At 37.5% G+C, this 24,713-nt stretch overlaps 1 protein-coding gene and 1 long non-coding RNA gene across 2 annotated transcripts in view; one reads left to right on the forward strand and one right to left on the reverse strand.

Moving 5' to 3' along the window:
* Nucleotides 1–215: 215 nt before the first annotated feature.
* LOC141507332 (uncharacterized) overlaps nt 216–24,713 on the reverse strand; it is a 148,104-nt gene continuing 123,606 nt past the window's right edge. Inside the window, exons 4-5 of the long non-coding RNA XR_012474121.1 lie at nt 1,541–1,673; nt 216–401 (exon numbers count right to left, since the gene is read on the reverse strand). This is a non-coding gene — a long non-coding RNA (uncharacterized LOC141507332). The remainder of the gene's footprint in view (nt 402–1,540; nt 1,674–24,713) is intronic.
* Nucleotides 18,658–24,713, forward strand: part of TRIM42 (tripartite motif containing 42) — a 65,574-nt gene continuing 59,518 nt past the window's right edge. Inside the window, exon 1 of the mRNA XM_074214893.1 lies at nt 18,658–19,086. Coding sequence (XP_074070994.1) covers nt 18,704–19,086 — 383 coding nt within the window. The 5' untranslated portion in view covers nt 18,658–18,703. The remainder of the gene's footprint in view (nt 19,087–24,713) is intronic.

A 24,713-nucleotide genomic window follows, 5' to 3' on the forward strand; every position in this document is an offset into this window, starting at 1 on the left:
TCAAGATTTGCTCAGGCCCTGCCATCTCAATAAAACTTTCCCTGATCCCCCTCTCCCATCTGTTAATATCCTTCCTCTCTGGGTACCTTAAATTTATTTTGTTTTTGTAATTTATATGCTTATTCTTCATACTATATATAATATGTTCACAAATATATATATATATTTATTTTAATTTATGTATATTGTGTCTCCCTTGATAAAAAGTAAATTCCTTGAAAGCAGGATTTGTTTAATTTTTAAATTTCTAACCCTAGAGCTTAACACAGTACCTAGAAAAGAACACATATTTAATAAATGCTTGCTGATTGGTTGAAATATCGCCTGACCCTGTCAAAATTCCAATCACTTTTTTCTGGATTCTTCTCCAGTTCATCAATATCCTTCCAAAGATGTGGCACCTGGAATAGAAAGACAATTCATCTATGTGGTCCGATCAGGGCAGAGTATAGCAACAGGACTAACACTTTTCAAATCCTGGCTCCAATGCTTCTCAAAATGCAAAGTCATTCCACTGCTCCAGAAATCAGTTTCCTAATCTGAACAGTGACAAGTAGAGCTAAGTTCTCCCTCTCTTAGTAACTATCTTCCTCTAAAATTCTATGATTCTACAATTCTATAAATAAATGTATGATGCATAGTAATTATATGAGATTCAATATAATATAAAGTATAAATATGGCCAATAAAAATTCAGCTCCAGTGTGTCATAAATTTGATCCAAAATTAATATGGTAGATGTAATAAACATTCATTAATTTTTCTCTCACTGGAAAAAAATTAACATTTTAAAAAGTAACATTTCCCCCCTTTTTAGCTTCATAGACTTTTACAGCTATATCAATCAATCAATCAACCAATAAAACATTCTTTTAAGTGTCTACACTGTGCTAGGCTCTGTGCTAAGAGGTGAGGAAACAAAAAACAGGAATCTTAGGCCTTTCACCCTCCTCAATTTATTTAAAGCAGCAGTTCCAAGAAGAAAAGAAGAAAACTGTTTAGTTGCAAAACTGCAATTGTTTAGCAACACAGGAGGAAGCAATAACTTTCTTACCCTTTCCTGCCACAAGACCCTCTTGACACTTTGTCTACAGGTATCAGAGCATTTCACACTCTCTTGGAAAGCCGTAAAATCAATTACCAGGTTGTTAGTTTGGACTTTTTAAAAGGAACTTCAAAATATCTCTAACAGAGCTGCCAAGAATTTTAGCCTAGCTCTCAGACAGTTGAAAAGAGTTGAAAGTTGAGAAAAGTAGGGACTAGTACAGCTAGTGCTACTGCATATTCCCCAGAGCTCCAAGCCTAGAGAACTAGACTTCATGGTCATCAGTCAATAAATGGTCTGATGGACATAGGAGAGAAGCTGAGATTATTCTGAATCATGGAACTATAGGGTTGCAACATTTTGGGCCCTTGGACATAATCTAGTTCAAAACCCCCATGTTACTGACAAAAAACCTGATGGTCAGAAATGGCTTTCAACCCCTCTCACATCTGTCCCCCTTTCTCCACAGATGTCCAGGATCTCATCCTTTCTTACCTGAACTATTTTGCAGTAGGCTCCTCATTGATCTCCCTGCTTCAGGAGCCTCCTCTTGACAATTAATCCTTCACATAACTTCAAATTTTATTATCCTGAAGCATAAAACAGCTCTGGGAGTTCCCTGTTGCCTCTAAGAAAAATAAAAATGTCTTTATTTGGTATTTAAAGCTTTTCACAATCTGTCCAGACCCTCAGTTAAGGTACTTGAATTACTTCCCTTCAAATGTTCAAGTCTGATTATCTACTTGCTGTTTCCCTATACAGAATATTCCTTCTCCCCCTCCATTCCTTTTCCAGCTTTATGCTTGATCCATTCTCCTTCCTCACCTCTGCCTCCTGAAATTATTTCCTCATTCCCTCACTTTTTTAAGAGATCTTTTTCTAAACTATTCTCTATTTTCTTGACATAAACTTCAAACTAACTTGTATGGTCCATACGAATTCTCTCCAGTAAATGTGAACCCTTTGAGAAAACTTTTTTTGTCTTTGTCTTTCCAAGATTCAAACCAGATACTCTCTAAATTCAGATTGCTCTTTACTACATAATATTTCTAATGAGTTTTGAAATTTAGAATCTGTGGTTTCCTCCAGGCTTTCCCTTCACCTGATTGGAACAGAGAGAGAGAGTAGGAGGTGGGGGAAGAAAAGAACAGCTCATGGCATACATACACACACACACACACACACACACACATATTTACCCACATATGCACATATATATGTATTTTGACATAAACAAATATGCTTTGAAAAACAAAAAAATGGAAAACTTAAAAACCTGGTAAAATGCCAAAGAAAATTAATTGCATTCTCCTTATGAACAAATTAGAAGGTTGATCACTAACTCAGAGAATAGAGCCCTGGAGTCAGGAAGACCTAAGCTCAAATCTGTCCTCAGACACAACATTTATTAACTGCGTAGAAGCAGGAAGAAGAAGAAGCAGGAGGAGGAGGAGGAGGAGGAAGGAGGAAAAAGAAAAGAAGAAAGAAGAAGAAAAGAAGAAGATTGTAGCTAAGACCAAGTAGAGTTGCTGATAGAGAATTACCTGAAAAGTTCAAATTCCTACCCTCTAGAAGGAAGGACTTTGAGAGGAGTTCATTGTTCCATCCTTCAACCTCAAAATCTGAGAGAGATATTTCCTTATTTCCTTTTCCTTCTTCCCCATGTGCTTTCAGATCCCCTTCCTTTCTCTTTCTCCCCTTTCCCTCTCCCTTTCCCCATCCCCCTTCCCCTTTTCCTCTTTTAGATAGAGTAGGGAGGAAACTTCTGGGCAAAACATGTGATAGGAAACAATATCACACCTGAAATAAGGTGCTTAGAACCTCCTCCTTACTTGGAGGAATTTTAACTTTCCAGGTAATTCTCCTCTCTCTGTCAGTATAGAACATGCACCCATGCTGGACACTTTGTGGTCCCCTTCCCCCCTTCCTTTTAGCTTCCTTTTGTGTGTTGTCTTTTCCTATTAGATTGTAAGCTTCTCACTGGCAGGGATTACTTTTCTTTTTCTTATTTGTAACCCTACCTTAGGACTGTGACTTGCTCATAGCAGGTTCTACATAAATTTAATGAACTGAACAGCAGAAACAAAAGGGGAAAAAATGTAGAAGCAAAAATGATGAGCTCAAAATGATATCACACAGAAGAAAACAGCAAATGTACAAGAAGTGTGATTAGGAGAACCTCTTCCTTCTGTGATTATCTTATTCGATAAGAATAAAATTATATTTTAAAAATAAGATTTCTAGAGTTTAAATGTCAGAAATATTGTCTGATTAGATTAAAATATCACTTCTGTTTTTTCCTTCCCATATTCCATTTAAACTTTTTTTAAACTGCTGAGTTAGTCATTTTCCCCTTTATTAGTTTTTTTCTTTCTCAATGATTCTCATTTCATTGTTTAGAGAATTTCAGATGGGTATTTTTGATAAACACTTATGAGCTAGTAATGGTAACTTTGGCCATCTGTTCTTGTCCTGTCTTTCCCAATCCAATCTATTGCAGTCCCTGAGGGCAAGCAACCTCCCCACCTTGAATGCAAAGCTATGTATTTAATAAAGCCTAGAGTACTGCAGCCACTTTTTATTTTTCTTTGAGAAATTAACATCATGGCCAAAATGACTCTGCAAATATTCAAGCATAAGGCCACAACTGTGAGTGACTATGATACTATTTAGACTGTAAAATTCCTTAGAATGCACAAAATTTGGTACCTTGAAGGTTGACATGGTATTGGCCTTCAGGAAATATTCTCTCACTTGTCAGTGTTGTCAGTGGCCAAATGCAATGTAATTCTTCTGCCATCATTGGCTTCTTTCAGGAAAAAGGAAAAATTGCTTTTTTTAAAATGAAGATGATTATCAGTTTAGGAGATTCTTGAATGCCAGAGAGATCAGTAGATTGTAAAATAAGTTTTGTGGGGTCTGCTAAATAATCTTACTTGGGAGCTTCCAACAATTTGGCCATAAATTAGTTGTCAAATACTTTTTGTTTTTGTTAAATAAGAGGTTGATCTTTAAGATGAGACAAAGAAATTTAAATTATATTTAGTTGTCAATGAGGAGCCATTGAAGACTGTTGAGCATAGTCTTATTAAATTTCTGGATTAAAAAAAATTATCTGTCAGTAATGTGAAGAATGGATTTCAGAAATCAAGGAAGAAATATTTTGGGGCAGTCTTTTAGGAAGCTGATGCAACAATCCAAGTACCGTATTTCCCCCCAAATAAGATTGAATCATATCAATTTTTCTTCCAAAAAACACATTAGGGTTTATTTTCAGGGAATGTCTTATATTTTTCATGTCCAACAATCCACATTTATTCGTTATTCATGTACAAAAAGCTACATTTATTTACATATAAAATAACATGTCATCTTCTTCTGGAACATCATCATAGCTCTCCAAACCCCAAATTCTGGCTGGAATTTCTTGCAACTCCATTTCCTGTAGAACCACTGACCCCAATCTCTCATGTCCAGCAATAGATCTCTCCTTAAATGAGCACCTCTTGTCCACATAGCCTGCTTAGCTGTCAGTGATTTTATCTCATGAATTCTACACCCAAGTAACCACCTCTCGCAAGTTCAGCTTCATAAAGTTTTCACACTGATTTCTCTCCATTCTATTTTCAATGTAGTCATTGATTTCCATGGGCAAATGGTCCTTGAATGGCTTTATTGCAGTATCAAGAGTCTGGAGATAGGCAGTCATTCCTGTGGGGAATCATTATTTGATCTAGTCTTCTCACTGCAAGGAAGTTCTTTGTGTCTGTAGTGTGATGAATGGTGACCAAATACCAGACCATCAGATCTCTTTGGCCATCTGGCAAAACAAGTGGCAGCTTTAAATTTATCCGCTTCCTTAGAACCACTTGGGTGCAGCAGCCTTTTTTTGGTTTCAAGAACACAAATACCTGAAACATTCTATCTCATCTTCCTTGCCCTGAGTGATAATTAGAGGTGGGGCTTTCTTTCCACCAGACAATATCAAGGGTGTGTGTTATTTGTGCATTGTATCTATACTCCAATTGTTCATTTAGCAATAAATTGCAAGTTAATTTACCACTTGTCCAAAGGCCCCTGCTTGGGCATTTACAAATAATTATAAATTATATAATTTATTTTTTAGTATTAATGTCAACATTATTATTCATTTATATTTAATTATATATATATATATATATATATTAATATTCTTATTTTATAATTCAAATCCATTGCGTGTTGCTACAGATGTGCTAAATGCATCCCTCTGGCTGATTTAATTGGGCTTTCTTTTTAGGTTAGGGTTTATATCATTAGCATCCTGAAAAAAAATCTTATTTGGGGGAAAAATGGTAGGAGCTGATGAGAGAACCTTGGCAAGAGTGAAAACAGTGGCAATAGAAACTTGGATGGAAGTGACAATTGTAACAGAGGTGGATATGATAAATGATTGGCATTTGGAGTTAAACAAGAAGGAAAACTCACTAATAACTCTAAAGTTTCAAATATAAATAAGAGAGCAACCACTAAGGAGTAGTAAGTGAATCTTAAGCCCCAGAAGTTAAGAACACTTGGCTTCCTCTAAATCTAGTCCAGACATATTCCTAGGATGACCAGACTTTAGAATATACCTTATTTAGCCAGAGAAGTGTTTTCAGAGAAAAATACAATTAAGAAACCGCAATGACTAATAAATCTGAAGTGAAATATAATGGAAAAATCACAATTTAAGGGCTAGAAGGGACTTATAATAGGAGGTCATCTAATTCAATTATTTTATTTATTAGACAGCTAAATGGTGCAATGGATAAAAAAACACTGCATCTGATATCAAGAAAAGTTCAAATCCAACTTCAGAGGCTTGTTTCTTGTGTGACCCTGGAAAAGTCACTTATTCTCTATTTATCTTAGTTTCCTCACCTTTAATAAAATAGGCATAATTCTATCAAAATCTCCCAGGGTTGGTGGGAAAAAATAGGATAATATTTGTAAAATATTTTGCAATTCTTAAGATACTATAAGATTTTTTTTAGGTTTTTTTGCAAGGCAATGGTGTTAAGTGGCCTGCCCAAGGCCACACAGCCAGGTAATAAGTGTCTGAGGTCTTATTTAAAATCAGGTACTCCTGACCCCAGGGCCAGTGCTCTATCCATTGTGCCACCTAACTGCACCTACTTTAAAGAACTATACAGATGCTATTTTACAGATGAGGAAACTGAGTCTCAAAAAAGTTAAGTAATTTATGAAAATCAAACAGACAGGAAATAACAGCCTTGAGTTTAGAAGCTAGGTGCTCTACCTTCATATTTAAGAGTCTTTCCACTGTATTTGCTCACTTAATTGGCTGCCTTTTTTTAAGTGAGAGAGGGAAAAAGATGTACTTCAGTCTGTGTTCAGATTCCAATGGCTTTGTCTCCAACATGAATTGCTTTATCATGAATCCAGCAAAGAAGTTGCTTCAATATTTTTCCCCACAGTTGCTATTATTAGCTATATTTCCCTCCACTCTGTTCCTTTCCACTCTCATTTATTCTCTCTCTCTCCTCTTAACCTTTCCCTGTTCATAAGTGTGTTGTATCTGAGTACCCTCTCCCATGATCTTCCTTCTCTTCTCCCCCCTTCTCTCCCTCATTCCCCCTTATCCAATACTTTTCCTCTCATTTTTCTCTAGGGTAAGATAGATTTCTATACCCGATTATGTGTGGATGTTATTTCCTCTCTGAATCATTTCTGATAAGAATGAGGGCTCATTCATTCCCCCTCACCTTCCCCCATTCCACTCCATTGAAAAAGCTTTTTCTTGACTCTTATGTGAAATGTCTTAGCCCCTTCTTCCTGTCATTTCTCTTCCTCCCAGTACTTTCCTTTATCACCCATTGGACTCCATCTTTCTTACTATATTATACCATTATATCCAGCTCCTTCCTGTGCCTTGTCTATATATGCTCCTTGTAACTGCTCTTATAAATGAAAAAGTTCATGAGTTATCAGTGTCTTCTTCCCATGCAGGAATACAAACCATTCAATATCATTAAGTTCCTCATAGTTAGTCTTTCTCATCCACTCTCTCTATGGTTCACCTGAGTCCTGTACTTGGAGATCAAACTTTTTTTTCAGCTCTGGTTGTTTTAATAGGAAAGTTTGAAAGTCCCCTGTTTCATTGAAAGTTCATCTTTTCCCCTGAAAGAGGATATTCACTTTTGCTGGGTAGTTGATTCTTGGTTGTAAACCAAGATCTTTTGCCTTCCAAAATATCATATTCTAAACCCTACGAGCCCTTAAATTTAGATGCTGCCAGATCCTGTGTAGTCCTGACCATAGAGCTATGGTAGTTGAATTGTTTCTGGCAGCTTTTAGTATTTTCTCTTTGACTTGGGAGTTTTGGAATTTGGCTATAATATTCCTGAAAATTTTTCTTTTGGGATCTCTTATAGAAGATGACTGGTGAATTCCCTCAATTTCTATTTTACCTTCTGCTTCTAGGATCTCATGGCAATTTTGCTATATTATTTCTTGAAAAATGAAGTCTAGGCTCTTTTCCTTGTCATGACTTTCAGGTAGCTCAGCAATTTTTGAATTATCTCTTCTGGATCTGTTTTTGAGGTCAGTTGTTTTTCCAACAAGATATTTCATATTTCATTCTAATATTTGTGAGGGTTTTTGGAATGATTTTATTTCTTCCTGATTTCTTGCAAAGTCAGAAGCTTCCTTTCATTCCATTCTGCATTTGAAGGAGTTATTTTCTTCAGAGAATTATTTTATCTCCTTTTCCAGCTGGCCAATTCTGCTTTTTTAAGGCATTCTTCTCCTCATTTGCATTTTGTGTTGCTTTTTCCCTTTGACCTAAACTTGTTTTTAACATTTTATTCAGTATTTTTTAATTTCTTTCAACAAGAGATTGATTTGGTTTCTATGATTTATCTATATCGCTCTCATTTCTCCCCCCAATTTTTTCTCCACCTCCCTTAATTGCTTTTCAAAGTCTTTTTTGAGCTCATCCATAGCCTGAGCCCATTTTCTATTTCTTTTGGAGGTTTTCAGTACAGAAGCTTCAATTTTGTCATATTCTGAATCTCATGGGACTAAAGTAATTTTTTTTTTGCTTTTTCTTTTGTTTGTTCATTTCCTCAGCCTGTGACTGATTTACCACACTTCCAAGGCTTTGAGGGGTTTGGGGAACAACCCACAGGGACCTTAATTCCTCCAAAGTCTTATGAGAGGCTCTGACTATTCTCTTGCCTTTGCTCTGGGATGTGGATGACCACAGGCTCTCCCCTCTGCCCTGGAGCTGTGAGTAGAGTCCCTGCTTGGCTAGGTGGTATGGGGGCCCAGACTGCAACCTGGATCTGGGCAAGCAGCTGAGTCCTGCCCCAGGGAGAGCAAAGAGACCTCAGCAGTCTCCCTTGACCCCCTTACCAACTGTGGTTTGTGCTCTGGAGGTGCAGACTGACCTTGCCAATTCCCACTGCAGGTTCTCACGACAGAGCTACTCTGAGGCAGTGCTCACTCCACACTCACTCTGGTACAATAGAGTTCTCTTACCACCCCTTCAAGCTGTTCCTGGTGATCCCTGGGCCAGGAGATCTGGAAACCGCCCCCTCTGCCATGGAACTAGGCACCCCAGAGATCTAGGCACTTGGCCTGGATGCTCTACACTGTGGCTATACTTGCAGCAGTTTTTCAAAACTCCCAGTCCCAGTGAAACAGATCTTTCCAGTGGAACTTCTAAGTAGTCTTAGACTGGGAAAATGTTTCAATCAGTCTTTCTGTGAGTTCTGCCCCTCTAAATTTTGGCTAGAGTCATACTTTGACAGCTTTTGGACTTTTTTTGGGCAACGAGTTTCTGGGAATTCCTGCCTTCACACTGCCATCTTGGCTCTGCCCCCTTCTGCCTAACTTCTTTAAGTTATTTATGCAGCTGTTTTTAAATGAGATCTTTCAAGTTCCATTGAAACAAAATCTCAGGAGTGATTAGTTTTCCTGCAATACTGAGACTATAGAAGGAAATAATGCTCTGAATAAGGAGAACTATGATTCTTTGTTGGGTAATTAAAAGTTAAAAGATGACTAGAAATATGAGCATAACCTGGAACTAATGGATATGAAGTAGGCTGTTGTTAACTTGGTTTAGTTAGTAAGAAGTTACTTTTGGCACTGACTCCAAAATAATTAACTTTTGAAAAATGAATGTATATGAAATCAAAAATACAATACAAAGATGAATAGAGGAAAAGTTCAAGAAATAAGTGGCTATCTACATGGAACTTTTTGTACAATCTATTCCCCAATTGACAAATGGTCAAAGGATATGCAAAAGGAATTTACGGATGAGGAAATCAAGTGATCCATAGTCATATGAAAAATTGCTTTAAATCACTACTTATTAGGGAAATGCAAATTAAAGCATCTCTGAGGTACCACCTCACACCTCTCAGACTGGCCATTATGACCAGAAAGGACAATGATCATGGAAGGGATGTGGGAAATCTGAGACACTAATGCATTGTTGGTGGAACTGTGAACTCATCCAGCTTTTCTGGAGAGCAATTTGGAATTATACCTAAGGGGCAACAAAAATGTACATACCCTTTGATTCAGCCACTACTGAGTCTATACCCTGAAGAGATTATGAAAAATGGTAAAAACATCACTTCTACAAAAATATTCATAGCAGCCCTGTTTGTGGTGGCAAAGACTTGGAAATTAAGTGAATGTCCTTCAATTGGGGATTGGCTTAACAAATTGTGGTATATGTATGTCATGGAACACTATTGTTCTATTAGAAACCAGGAGGGATGGGAATTCAGGGAAGCATGGAAGGGTTTGCATGAACTGATGCTGATGAACAGAACCAGAAAAACGTTGTACACCCTAACAGCAACATGGGAATGATGATCAGCCTTGATGGGCTTGCTCATTCCATCAGTGCAACAATCAGGGACAATTCTGGGCTACCTGGAATGAAGAATACCATCTGTATCCAGAGAAAGAATTGTGGAGTTTGAACAACGACCAAAGAATATTACCTTCAATTTAGGGAAAAAACACATTATCTTACTATGTAATTTTGCCATCTCTTATATTTTATTTTTTCTTCCTTAAGGATATTATTTCTCTCTCATCACATTCAACTTAGATCAATGTATACTATGGAAACAATGTAAAGACTAACAGACTGCGTTCTGTGGGGGTTGGGAGGAGGGAAGCAAGAATAGGGTAAAAATTGTAAAACTCAAAATACATAAAATATTTCTTTAAAAAAAGGAACTAGTTCTACAATAACTGGAGACACAAGACTTTGAGCTGCCATTCCTATTAGTCATTTCAAATAATAATAGCTTACATTTTATTAAGTTTTGAGCTTTGCAAAATGATTTCCTCTTACGAACTCTGTAAGATAAATAAAATACATAGAAAACTAGATTTAAGCCAATAGATCTGTGCTTAAATACCAATTCTGCTATTTATTATCTATGTGACCTTGGGCAATTCTTCTCTGAGTCTCATGTTCTTCTATAAAATGAGGAGCTTAGACAAGATAACGAGAGTCACACTTTAAGGTTTTCAGATCTTACATATATGGTTTTATTTGATCTCTACAATAACCCTGAGAGGCATGTGACATATATTAAGCACATGGGAAGAATTAAAAACCAGAGCCATGTGGAGTGGGCTCTGCTTGAAGACCTCTCATAACAAGGAAACTCAATGCCTCGTGAAGATGACCATTCCATTGTTAAATAGTTCTAATTGTTTAAGAAGGGCTTTTTTCCCTCCTGTAAATTAATATATAACCTTCACTTGTGAGAATAAACTACTCCAAGGGAGAGACTTTCTTTATATAATGTAAGTGCTATTGCTGAGGAGACTGAGAGAACAGTCTGTAAATGTTCTCCACTGAATCAACTGCTGGAAGAAGATAGAAACAAAGAGGAAGATGTACCCCAGTGAAGGAATACAGAATGGGATTCATGACTTGATGTTCAGTTATATTTGACTCTATCCTATGGAGCTTTCTTGGCAAAGATAGAGTAGTTTACTCTTTTCTTACCTAGTGTGTTTCCATTTTACAGATGGGGAACTGAGGCAAGTAGGAGTTATGTGACTTGTCCAGAGTCAAACAGCTATCAAGTCCCTAAGGTCAAATTTGAACTCAATTCTTCCTGATTGTAGGACTGACATTCGATCCTATGAACCATGTAACTACCTCATCCATGGCTTAATAGAACCAGATTCTCATATTTGCTTCTTCATTCAGCCAGCTACACTTTGATATTTTGATTGAAATATGTGAAGAAAATCTAGCCTCACATAGATACATGCAGTTAGAAAGGGAAAGAGCATTAATCTTAGTGTTAATATGAAAATATTTTTGACCTCACAAACATCCTGAAAAGGTCTTAGGAAACTCTGAGCTCTGCAGACCACACTTTGAGATCTGCATCTAGGTAATTTTTATTTTTCTTCCCATTACTTATCTCTGTTTACACTCTATCCTATAAATAAACAAGTTAGCTTACTACAATCAGAAAGTAACTAAAAATAGCTTTCATTTTAGACTGGATTCATTTCTTGTTTTTCCCAGACTGAACAATTTCCTCCATTTCTCCTAATGGTACTAGCATTGATACTAACACATCAAGAGTTAGTGCCACTCATTTCTTTTATATGAGGTTTACAGGTAACACTATAATGGGAAGGAGCACAAGAACAAAAGGCAGTTATTGGACAGAACATCAGCTAGTGACAGGTGATTCCAATTCCAGAGGAAAAAACTGCTTTTCTGCTTTGGTTCCCTTCCCTTTCTTTGGAAGAGGGAGAAAGAGACTTCATCAAAGTTGCTCAGTTACAGGAGTTGTGTTTCTTTGATTCAGAAGCACAGAAAAAGTATTATGACTCTGAGGGGCACTTTGTTGTTCAGTTGTTTCAGTCATATCTGACTCTTCATGATTCTAGTTGTGGTTTTCTTGAAAAAAATATTGAGTTGGTTGCCTTTCCTTCTCCAGCTCACTTTATAGAAGAGGAAACTAAGGCAAAGAGGACTTAGTCACTTGTCCAAGGTCATATAACCAGTAAGTGTCTGAGGCCAAATTTGAATTCAGGATAAGTCTTTCTGATTCCAAGTCTAGAGTTCTATCCACTGTGACACCTAGCTGCACTTGAGGGGAAATAAAATAAACATCTTCATTGGTCCCAGTAATTATGCTTTAGCAGGTCATCAGAGTCTCTCTTAATGGAAGACCTGGGGGAACAAAATAGCAGGAGCACCTGGTATCTCACCACATGGCAAAAGAATACCCCCAAATTTCCAGTATTTTTCTCCCATAAGTCCTTGTGAAAGTCCCAGTTTCACAAAGTCAGTGCTATTAAATTCTGGAGTGGTGTCCACATGGCAGAGTCAGACTATACTTCTCTGAATTTGAAATCATATCTCTACTATCCAACTCTAAATCCCATGAGATTTTATTATCCTTCAACTTATAAGTGAAGAAATTAGGGTTAAAGAAAAAACTAGGGTGGGGGGGGAAGGTTAAATGACTGGTTCATTAGTACTCAGATGGCAGAGTGGATGGAGTGCCAAACTTATTAGTCAGGAAAAACCTAAGTATGAATCCTGCCTCAAATATTTATTGGTTGACCCTGGAAAAATCATTTATTTAATCTTACTTAGCCTCAGTTTTTTCATCTATAAAATTGGGTATGATAATATTTATTTGACAGGGATATTGTAATGTTGAAATGAGAAACTATATGTAGTTTGCAAACCTTAAAACATACAAAGACTAGATATTATTATGATTAGCAGGAGAGGCAGAATTTAAACATAGGTGGTCTAATCTTCTTCACATTAGAACCTCTGAACAGCTTCACTGTCTTTTTTGAGTTTCACTGAGCTCCTTGGAATGTCTATTTATAAGATACCCCTCTCACCAGAATCCTCTCTTCTCCTCCTGAATCCCTCTCCCCCAACCTACATTGGTTACAGAAACCCCTGCTATATCTATATCTGCTTCAAAATAGACTGGAAAATAAGGATTCCAGACCTGGAGTGCTAGCAGCAATGATACACCATCTGTCTGTCTCATCTCAGTCAAGCTGTGGATTCCACCAGCAGCCTGACTCTTTTGTTGTTGACCTCTGGAAGGTAGAGAGATTAGTAAAAGTCCTTCACCCTGTCCCTCTTAATCTAGTAATTATGTCATTAGGGACTGAAAACCTCTGTGAGGAAGGGATTACAAAGAACCATCATGGAAAATTGTGTCAAGGCTCAGAGCTTTTCAAAATTCTCGAAACATGAATTAAGCCAAGCTAATCATTTTTTCTCCATCTCAAATATATTCAAAAATGAGCTACGTATCTGTGAACCTCTGACAGAAGGGACCACTTTCCTGACATCAGGTAAATGTGCAATTAGGGAGTTTTAAAGACTTTCAAATGCAGTATAGCTTACTGCCCAGACCTGTAAAGTGCCAATAAGTGACACATCAGATGTCTTGAAAATAAAATAAAAACTCATTTCTACCCTTTGTTTACACAGCCCTGAATGTGAGGGGCTCTCCCAGCTGGAGAACCCTTGACTCAGAATGGGATATGTAAAATGTAGATGATGACAAATTAGGAACCTATGAGGAAACCAATTCCAAAAAGTGCTATATTAATTTGTCCTATAGAGTGCAATAAGTAGAAAACTAATATAGGAAATCAGGAGATCTGAGTCTCATTTCTGATTGGCCACCAGATAGCCATAGACAAATAGTCTCACCTTTGAGAATTTCATTTCTTCAACTATAAAAAGAGAGAATCAACTGATATTCAAGATCCCTTGGAACTCAAGTTCCTGAAATTCTATGTTGCATCTCTTGATGAGAAGTGAAGTTAGATGAGCTTGCACATTCCTTCTCATTCTAGCAATCTATGAATTAATGAGCAAGATCCCCTGAGTCAGTGTTGGGCCATTTGGAGGACTTCTTGAGTCTCCATAGTTATCACATTCCAGTGATAACTTACAGAAGCATGATGCTGATAATGAAGATGATGATGATGTTTGTCCTTCATTCTTGACGAAGACCATGACATCAGGGAGGTGATGTTACTGCATGCATGTAAATTGGATTTGAGTGAGGGGTGCTAATGCAAAGTCACCAATCTCACTTTCTCCTCCAGAGTCATCTGGATCCAGTGGTCAGATATAAATCAAGATGATTGAAGATTGCCCTGGATGGGAGGCAATCAGGGTTAAAGGACTTTCCCATAGTAGCAAATGACAAGGGTCTGAGACTGGATTTAAACTCTAGTCTTCCTGATTCCAAGGCCAGTGCTCTATCCACTGTACTACCTAACTGCTCCTATAGAAACAAATACACAGATGGAAGAATTATTTTACCAAGATCTGTCTTAGATGGGTAGTTTTATGAATCTTCCATTTCTAAATTTCTGTGAGTCTATTATTCTGAAAAGGATTTGACTATGCATCATGAAAGGTGACATGGGTATCCCTTAAACAAAAGAGAAATATTCGATTTCAACAATAGGATAATTCATATTTATTTTCAGATAATTGCAATGGGGTTGATGCAATATGAAAATGAAATAGGATTCTTACCCTACAGAGTTTAGTAGGGGGATATGAATGAATGTGTAAATAATTGTAATACATAGTGATGATAAGGGCAAAGCAAGTTGGTGTTCATAGGGAGTGGGGAAGAGGAGTGATTATCATGATTGATTAGTGGAATCAGGGATCATTTAATAGGAGATATATCAACATTTGAGTAAAGTCTTAAGGAATTTAAGGTAAGATTTCTACAACCAGAATGTTGATTAGAAAGAAGGGGATAGGCAGATGGCAGGCATGCCAGACACAGAAAGAATGAAAAAAAAAAAGCCATGGAAGGGACAATGCAGGATGTGTACCGAGATATGGCAAGTTAAATTTAAATTAATTAAATAGAACAGTTTGGCTATAGTTGAGTTGCATTTGACTACAGCAAGAACTTTTATGTATATTTAAGAAGTTTTATGTATATTTAATAAATAATAGTGAGCCCCCAGAAGAGTTTTGAACAGAAAAATAAGTAATAAAAACTCAGCAGCTACATTATCTACAAAATAAAATTATGATATAATAAATTCCATTTACAATTCAAAATGGGCTATTTGGACATCCAGGGGGAGAAAACCTGAATTCATAACTTGCTGCAGATACTTACTCAATGTGTCAACCCTTGACAACTTAATAATTCTCAGTATCAGTTTCCTTGCCCATATAATCAGGTGAAGATCGAATGAGATAATATATACAAACCTTTGGAAATCTGAAAGAATGATGTAAATGTTAACTATGATGATCATATAAACATTGGGAGGATAAGGTGGTAGGTTGCAGAATCAGAGAGTGCTTTGGGAAAATACAGTTTTAGTATTACAGATCCCCATAATTCAAAGTTGGGAGTCATCTAGTCAAACCCATACAGGAGCAAGACTTCCATCTATAGCAGGTAGATGACAAGCCAAGAAGATGCAAGTTCAAAATGTGCTTCAAATGATTACTAGCTCTGTATCCCCAGGCAAGTCAACTTCACCTCTGCTTGTCTCATTTTCTTCATATGCAAAATTGGGAAAATAAAAAGTATCATACAGGTTGTTGCAAATCAAATGACAAGATAGATGTAAAATGCTACTAAGCCTGAAAATGCTATAAATGTTACAACATACCTATTAAAATAAAGACAAAAATAAACATTTATATAGAATCTATTATGTGCCAGTCTCTGTATTAAGTATCTTGAAAATATTCTCTCATTTGATCCTCACAACAACCCTGAGAAGTAGGATGCTGTTATTCCTATTTTATATTTAAGGAAACTGAAGTAAATGAGGTTACTTGCCCAAGGTCACAAAGCTAGTGTCTGAGGCAAGAGCTAAATCTTCCTGATTCCCAGGTCCATTACTCTATCCACTAAACCATCAAGTGCTCTTTACTGGAGAACTGACTGTCCTAAGAAAAATGCCTTTATGGAAAGGAAAGCAAAAGGAGGAACCCACTCTCTTTGGAACCCATTCCATCTGGAAGATGTTCTAGATTAAGTCAATTTTAAACCTGCCTCTCTGCAGCTGCCACTGGGCCAAGCAGAGAGACCTCCTATGCTCTATCTACTGGGACAAGCAGAGAGACCTCCTATGCTCTATCTGCTTAAAGTAGCAGCTAGGTAGATAGAACAATGGCCTGTGAGTCAGGAGGAAGGAGTTTGAATCCATCCTCAGACACCTGACATTGACTAGCTGTGAGACCTTGGGCAAGTCACTCTGACTACCTCACATCCAGGGTCATGTTCAGCTGCCTGATCCATAGCTGGTCACAGGACCTGGATGGCTCTGTAGGAGAAAGTGAAATTGCATATTTAGCACAGCATCTCTCCCCATTCAAATCTAATACATATGCTTGTTATGCTATCACTTCACTGATGTCATGATCTTCGAGAATGAAGGCCAAATATCATCATCGGCTTAAAGTGAAGCAGCTAGTGTCTATACAGGAACCAGCAGAACTCTACCATTATTGAATTGATAAAGTCAAGATCTCATAGATATCTTATACAACCCTACAATGAAAATGAGTCTGAAGGCAAGGAAAAGAGTAATTTGTTTCCCATTTAGACTAGTCTACTCTAGAAAATTTCCTGTCTCCACAGAGAAGAAACCAAAATATCCTAAAACCTGAAAAGTTTTATTTAGAGCATTCTATTTTATTTAATTTTATTTATTCTTTAAATTATTTTATTATTATTTAAAAGAATTGCTTCCAAGAGGAAAATCTGATAAATGCCCCTTTTCCTTAGCATGTGTGATATTTATACATCACAGATAAAAACCCATGATTTCATTGATGTTCATTAGGATTAGAAATTCTGCATGGAATGGCATCAAAATTTTTATCAATACCAATTTTACCTAAAGAGGAAACATTTAGAAAACTTTCATTTTACCAGGATCAGCAGACATAGTGTGATGGTGATGGTTGCTTTGGAGGTAAATGGTATTGAATTGGTGGCCCTGTCTACCCTACAGCTAAAAAAAAAAAATATCATTTTTAGGTTTGTAGTAATAGTTGCTTTTTGAAAAGATCTTGTTGGTAACTCTGCTACATAGTGCTTTTTGAGAGGGCCTGAAATACCCACTGGCCATTCCCTCCAAGTTCATGTTACTTATAATGCAGTTTCCCAACTATCCATATCTGAACCTTTCTGTTGGAAGTTTTGGTTCAATCATCTAATAAAGCTGTATTTCTATAGAAACAGAACAATTAAGAGATTCCTTATATTTTTTATTTCATGTGATCTTAGATTCAGAGATATCATCAGTCCATAGACTGCGCCAAGTGTCCATAGATAGTTTTAAGGGTGCCCAGGAACTTGGGAACTTTTAATATTTTGAAAACTATTTCAAAATATTTGAGAACTATTTCAATGTAAACTTTTATTTTATAACCCTATGTACTTTATTTCATTAATTTAAAATTATTATTCTGATATGGGGGATTTATAGGCTTCACCAGATTGCCAAAGGTGGTTGCTGTGCCTGGAAATCTCCCATAGTGAGATATTCAAGATTTTATCATATAGAATTTAATTTCACATTTAGCTATTGAAGAAATGAGCCAAGAGCTCCAGATTGAATATATAAGTAATTTAATAATCAATATGGGATAATCAAACCAGGTCAGTTTAGGGTGGCCACTAGACAACAATCATGGATCCCCACAAAGATGACTCCAAAATTCCCGTGGTAATTAGAGAAAAACAGACAAAGTAAAGAACTGCAAAGAATGCTAGTGCAGATTGACTGATATTTTGGGGTTTCCTTGACTAAATGCTTTTTAATCTTGATATATATATATATATATATATATATATATATATATATATTTCTTTGAGAGGAACTCATCATCATCATTATTATTATTATAGTTTTCACTGATAGAAACTTTTTCTGGGAACCTACATCATGAATTTTACTACTTCAGACTTTTGCGAGGGAACCCATATCATAACTTTCATTGCTTAAAGAGATACATACTTATTTTGATTTTTACAGTTTAATTCATATCCCAGGCTTTCAACCAAATGGGATCCTACAGGGTCCAAGACACAAAAAGGGTTAAGAATCCCTGATCTAATCCAACTTTCTCATGTTCCAGAAGAGGAAACTGAGGCCCAGGGACCTGAAATGACTTGCCCATAGGATTGGAACTCAGGATCTCAGACTCTAAATTCAAGTCTCTTCTCCACTGTGCCATGTGATTCAGCACCCATATGGGAAACCTAGACATGGCAGCCTGGGAATATTTTACCTTAAGTGCCTACCTAATCCTGAGCAGAAATCAAACAGACCAAAGCCCAGCCTTGTCAGTTCACTCGCTATGTGGTAAACTCAAAAGATCCCCAGGTCTTTTGTTTACTGTAGTCCCATTGATGAAGGCTGACCACCTGTGGAGAATATATCTACAAGCACCTGCAGTTCTATAGGATGGTGAATTAAAGAGGGGAGAGAGGGATTATGACATAACCAATGAACTCAGTCTTACATAGGTAAATGTCAATCTGTGCTTTGGCATCCTAGTTGTAGCAGTAGGTCATGAGTTGAGAAAATCAGGCAGCTGGGCTTTTTAGAGACTGAATGCTGTCAAAGAGGCCTTGGGTCTCTGAAAGAAGTCTGATGAACTGCGATCAAATAGGAGCCAGGGTGGAACCAACCTGCCTCTTCTGTCCATGCCTTCCATGGGATAATATCTTCCCCAGGTCACGTATGTGCCTGTGCATGAGGTTTCTTTTCACTTCAGAAAGGAACTGTTCCTGCTTCCCCTGTCCATATGAGGATGATGGTGATTGCCAGTGTTGTCACTGTACCTGCTCAGATGCACCCAATTGCCACTGGTGCTGCTGCTCCTGTGCCAATGACCCGATCTACAAGTGCTGCTGTATATGTCCACCAGGCAGATCCGACTGCTACTTCTATGAATCTCGTTGTTTCTGCCAGAACCCTATCACTAGGAAAAGTCTGTAAGTACTCTAGGAACCCATACACAGACATCCAAAACAACCTGCTGAGGTAAACTCTGTTCCATGAATTCAACCAGGATTTGTTTAACAAGCAACTTCCCTAGAAAACCAGATTCCACCATGATCTTTTTCCCCTCCTTTGAAATCATACTTCCTTTCTGCATCACTCTTTGGCTAATGTATGACTTTTCCAGGTTTGTCTCTAGTTCTGATTCCTTTTCTTCTCTGAAGTCTCCCTGGACTATCCTAGTCTATACTGTTCTCTCCTCTAGGAAAGACTCAGGCTTTCAAGTTAGAACCATAAAGGTCACCTAGTGCAAACCTCTCATTATACTTATGGGGAAACTGAGGCCCAGGTAGGTTCAAGTGACTTGCCCAAGATCAAGGTAAACAGTAAAGAAGACAATCAAACCCAGGCCCTCTTGATCTACCTTTCAAAATGTTGGATCACTCTAGTATGCTGCTCATTTCATAGGATTATCAAACTTATTTCATTCAGTTGTATGTTGTTGTTTTTAGTTGTTCTGACTCTTCATGGTCTTATTTGAAGTTTTCTTGGCAAAGATACTGGAGTGATTTTCCATTTTTCTCTAGCTCATTTTATAGATAAGGAAACTGAGACAAAGAGGATTAAGACTTGTCCAAAGTCACCCAGCTACTAAGTGTCCGACGACAGATGTTACAGCTGCTCAAAACTATACATTGATCCAACCGACTGCCCTATTCAATTGTAGAACTAGCTTATTATCCATCTGTATTCAATGCCTTCATGAGACAGAAGTAGAGATATACTAGAATTGCCCATTCAACTACATGTCCTAATTAGGACAACATCTGCTCTTCCTTCATTTGTTTTTTTGTTTTTCCGGCATGTGTTAATTCCTTTTGAATGTCCATGAAATATCACTTAGATATTATTGACATAGTTTCATCTACAAACAAGAATGTTTGGAGAAACTTAAAAATTTATTCAGTACTTAATAGTCCAAAATACTGAAGTTGAAATTGTGGGTAGTAAGATCAAGTAACTTAAAATTTAGATGTGATGGAGAAAGATTTATGCACTTAACACAATTAGGATATATGCCTCATAATGTTCCCTAATTAAAGTTGCTCCTCAATATCCTTAATATATACAAATTAAATCCTACCCTAATACTAGAAATCCTGCAGTTAAGTTTGGAATCAGTCCTTTAAAACATAAATCCCCTACACATTCTGTGAGCAGCAGCATAACAGTATCTTTTCTGAACATTCAGAAGACTTATGAATCAATTCCCAAGGGTATTGTTTCCCAAGTTTTTTCCTCCCCTTCTTGTGAAGACCTGTCCCTTTCAAGTTTCTAGCTTGGATGAGGAAAAAGGTAGACATACAGAATTATTGCTTTCTCTTCATTGAGATGAACAATATTGACTCCATTCCCTGGTATTGTGGATGCAGGAATGAAAAAGCATGAAGTTGTGTGAATTGAGATTTGCTCACCTAGGGGAGAGTAACAAAAGGTCTCTGGGGGCAGGGAGGGGGAAAGTTGTGGGAAAGTCAAAACAGTTGTACTATTAGGAAAATGAACATAATAGTCCCTTGGGAATATGGGGGATAGTACTGCCAAGTTGCTACCCATTTTTTTAATGTCAGTACAATATTCTTCTAGTGATGATCCATAACAATATGAGATCCTGAATGATAGGAGGTATTGCCTCTTTTTGAATCCCTAGCACTTGATATAGTGCCTGATATATAGTGCTTAATAAATGTTTATTTATTGATTGATGAATAAGAAAATGGCCATGAGTACGAGAATGACATGATCTTCCAAGAATTTGTCAATGACACAAAGGGAATGATTGGGAGAGAATCAATAGAGTTGTGAGTAGGCTAAAGCATATGATTCATGATGATGCGCACAGGAATTAGAATAAAAGAAACCATCAAGGATATATAGATGTGTGTATGTATGTATGGGCTATAGGGTGTGTTCAAGTACCAGTACCTCTGGTGTAAGGGACTACTCAGTCTTTTTCAGGGTTGCTTTCTACCTTTGATATCTACCCAAGTAACTTAACTCTCACTTTTGGCTCCAAGAAGCTATAGCACATACAGCGGCCACACCCCAGTAAACCATTTCAGCAGGTGGACTAACTGAGAATAACTGAAGATAACACATCAGTGATTTCTGGAGAATGGCTACCCCAAGCATGTGAAGTCTTCTACCAGTGGAATGGTCAGATGTGAACACTGTTCTTATGGCCATGAGGGCAGCTGAAGCAGGTGCTGTGGAACACTTAGAGTTTGGTTAGACACAGAAGACACAAAAATCATCCACTGCATCTAGAACCATCACCAGTTGTCTTGACTTTGTCTTGCCACTGGGTCATAATGATTTTGGAAGAGAGTGTGAGGTGGATGACTTTGTGCGACTCCACTCCATTTAAATTCAATTAATACATGTATCAAAAGGCATCACCCATACCACTTTACCATTCCTCAAAGTCCAATGACGACAGGCAAGTGACAAAGCAGCAGGTACGGATACGCTGGGATACAACCCTGAATACTGGTGGCCCAGGCCATAGGATAGTTTTACTACTAAAAGCATCAGTGGGATTTGGCAGACCATCTGAGTGACTAAGCAATCCTTTTAAGGATTGCACTGCTCACCTCCTGATGTAAGGAAGGGGCTAGAAAAGGTGCCCTAAAAATTGTCTGCTTCCTTAACTCTGGCCTGATTACTGTGGCAGGCAGAGATCCCACAATGTGGTAAAGACACACACAAAAAAATCTAAGAAAACTTCTTCAAAGAAGATTCCATTTACCATCGGTGCATGGAGTGGACACACTCATGGACAATGCAAGATCCAATAGACCTGAAAGATGAACAGTTCTTGTTGCAAGAGAACTCAGCATGTATCATATCCAAATAGAAGCCCTAAATCAAGCAAGGCTAGCAAATGAATTCCAGCTTATTGAAATCTGAGCTGGATACACGTTTTTTTTTTTTTTTCTGGAATGACTGCAGTGAAGGGTAGCACCATGAAGCTAAGGTAGGTTTTGTAAATCAAAACTAATCTAGTCAACAAGCTTGAATGTCCACCAAAAGGAATGAATGACAATCTCATGACAATGAGATTCCCACTTTAAGGAAAACATCATATCACCATAAACAAACCCTGATGAAGTCAAAGAAAAATTTTATGAAGACCTGGAGACCCTTATCATCAATGTACCAAAAGAGGATAAGCTTATAATTCTGTCTGACTTTAATGCTAAAGTAGACTCAGATGACCAGTCATGGCAGGGAGTCCTTGAATGGAACTAGAAAGAACAACGGCAACTTGTTCATCTCATGACAAACATTCTCATCACAAACGCTGTCTTCTGTTTACCTAAATGCAATAAAACTTCCTGGATGAACCCTCATAGGAAGCATTGATATCTAATAGACTATGTGACTGTAAGGAGAAAAGATAAAATGTGAGAGTGACAAAGGCAATGTGGTGCAGAGTACTGGACAGATCACAGACTCATCCTCTCCAAGTTAAATATTCATATTCAACCAAGTAGCAACCCAAAGGCAGAATGACAACTAGAAGAATTAATGTCAGGAGATTAGAATGTCTTTCTGAGTGGGAACAATTTGTTGCTAACTTGGAAGGAAAACTAAGTCAACACAAAAAAAGAGTGAGCCCCTTTCAGAGATCTGGTATACAACACTGCATTTGCTCATCTGGGTCAGAACACTCACATCAAGACTGATTTGATGAAAATTATGGGGAAATATAAAACTGCTAAATGAAAAATGAGAACTTCAAAGGGTTTACTAGTAGGATAGTTCATCCATTTCTAAAAAGGCAACATTTAATTCTATCAAAAGTAAAGTACAAGTGAAACTTAGAGAGAGATGCAGTACTATTGACTAAGTAAGATGGCAGATGAAATTGTTTTATGCAAAGAGTAACAAACCAAAGTTCTACTATGATGACCTGAAGGCTATTTATGGGCCAAAGACCCATGGTTCATCTCAACTATTCAGTGCTAATGGATCCACATTGATTAATGAAAGGGACATGACATTAGAACAGCAGTCTGAGCACTTACATAGTATTCTTAATAGATCCTCATCAATCTATGCAGAAGTCATTGACCATTTACCTCAAGTTGAAGTCAATTAGCCCCTAGCTGAAGTTCCAACTGAAGGAGAGGTTTTGAATGCCATTAGGTTCCTTTCAAGTGGCAATGTATTCCAGTTGAGATCTATAAGATAGGAATTCATTGCTCATTCAAAAGCTGACTGAAATTTTCCAGGATAGGGCAGCTAGGTGGCACAGTGCATAGAGCACCAGCCCTGGAGTCAGGAATACCTGAGTTGAAATTCTGCCTCAGACACTTAATAATTACCTAGCTGTGTGGCCTTGGGCAAGCCACTTAACTCCATTTGCCTAGCAAAAACCTAAAAAAAAAAAAAAAAAGAAATTTTCCAGGTTATATGACATGAAGAGACATTATCCTCCAAGAATTCAAGGATACCTCCATTGTCCATCTCTTTAAAGGAAAAGGGAATGGATATTCTTGTGACAATTACAGAGGTATTTCTCTTTTAGTCATTGCCAGTAAGATACTTTCCAGAGTCTTCCTCAATAGGCAGATCCTTCACCTGGAAGATGGTCACCTCCCTAAGCACCAGTGAGGCTTCAGAAAAGGTCAATGAATATTCAATATGGTATTTGCTATCCAATAACTGCAGGAAAAATGCTGGAAACAGTACGGAGGTCTATTTGTGACATTTGTAGATCTGACCAAGGCCTTAAATACTTTCAGTCAAGAGGGCTTTTGGAAAATTATGTCAAAATTTGGTTTCCCAGAGAAATTCAACAATATTGTATGTCAATTTCATGATGGCATGCTTGCCTAGGTTCTGGAAGGTGCTCTGAAGATGTCCCAGTCACCAATGGAATGAAACAAGGATATGTCCTAGCTACCATGCTTTTTAACATGATATTTTCAGTCATGTTACCAAATGCCTTCACTGAGGATGAACATGGTATCAAGGTTAGCTATTTCACTGAGGATAAACCCTTCAACTTGAAAAGGCTACAAGCCAAGATCAAAGTGGAGGGAGTGTTGGCACATAATTTTTTTGTTTATAGATGATTATGCACTCAATGCAGCCTCTGAAGCTGAGATGCAACAAAGTATGGATCAATTCTCTGCTGCTTGTACTAAATTTGCTTGTGCTAACACCAAGAAAATATAGGTGCTCCATTAGCCAGTACCACATCATCCATATGTGGAACCATCAATTGCAGCAAATGGAGTAGTTCTGAGTATTGTGGACAAGTTCACTTACCTTGTCAGTGTCCTTTTCAGGAAAGTATACATTGATAATCATGTTGATAGACCCATTCCCAGAGCTAGCTAAGTATTTGGGAGGCTCCAAAAGAAAGTATAGACAAGAAGAAGTATTAGATTAACTACCAAACTGAAGATCTACAGAACTGTTGTTCTGACCTCATTGCTATACCAGTGCCATGTCAGGAAACTGAATTGCTTTTGCTTAAATTATCTTAGGAAGATTCTGAAGTTCATCTCTCTTAGGAGAAGCGAGATTCTGAGGTCCTTTCTTGAGCTAA

Source organism: Macrotis lagotis, chromosome 1, assembly GCF_037893015.1.
Source record: "Macrotis lagotis isolate mMagLag1 chromosome 1, bilby.v1.9.chrom.fasta, whole genome shotgun sequence".
NCBI lineage: Eukaryota > Metazoa > Chordata > Mammalia > Peramelemorphia > Peramelidae > Macrotis > Macrotis lagotis.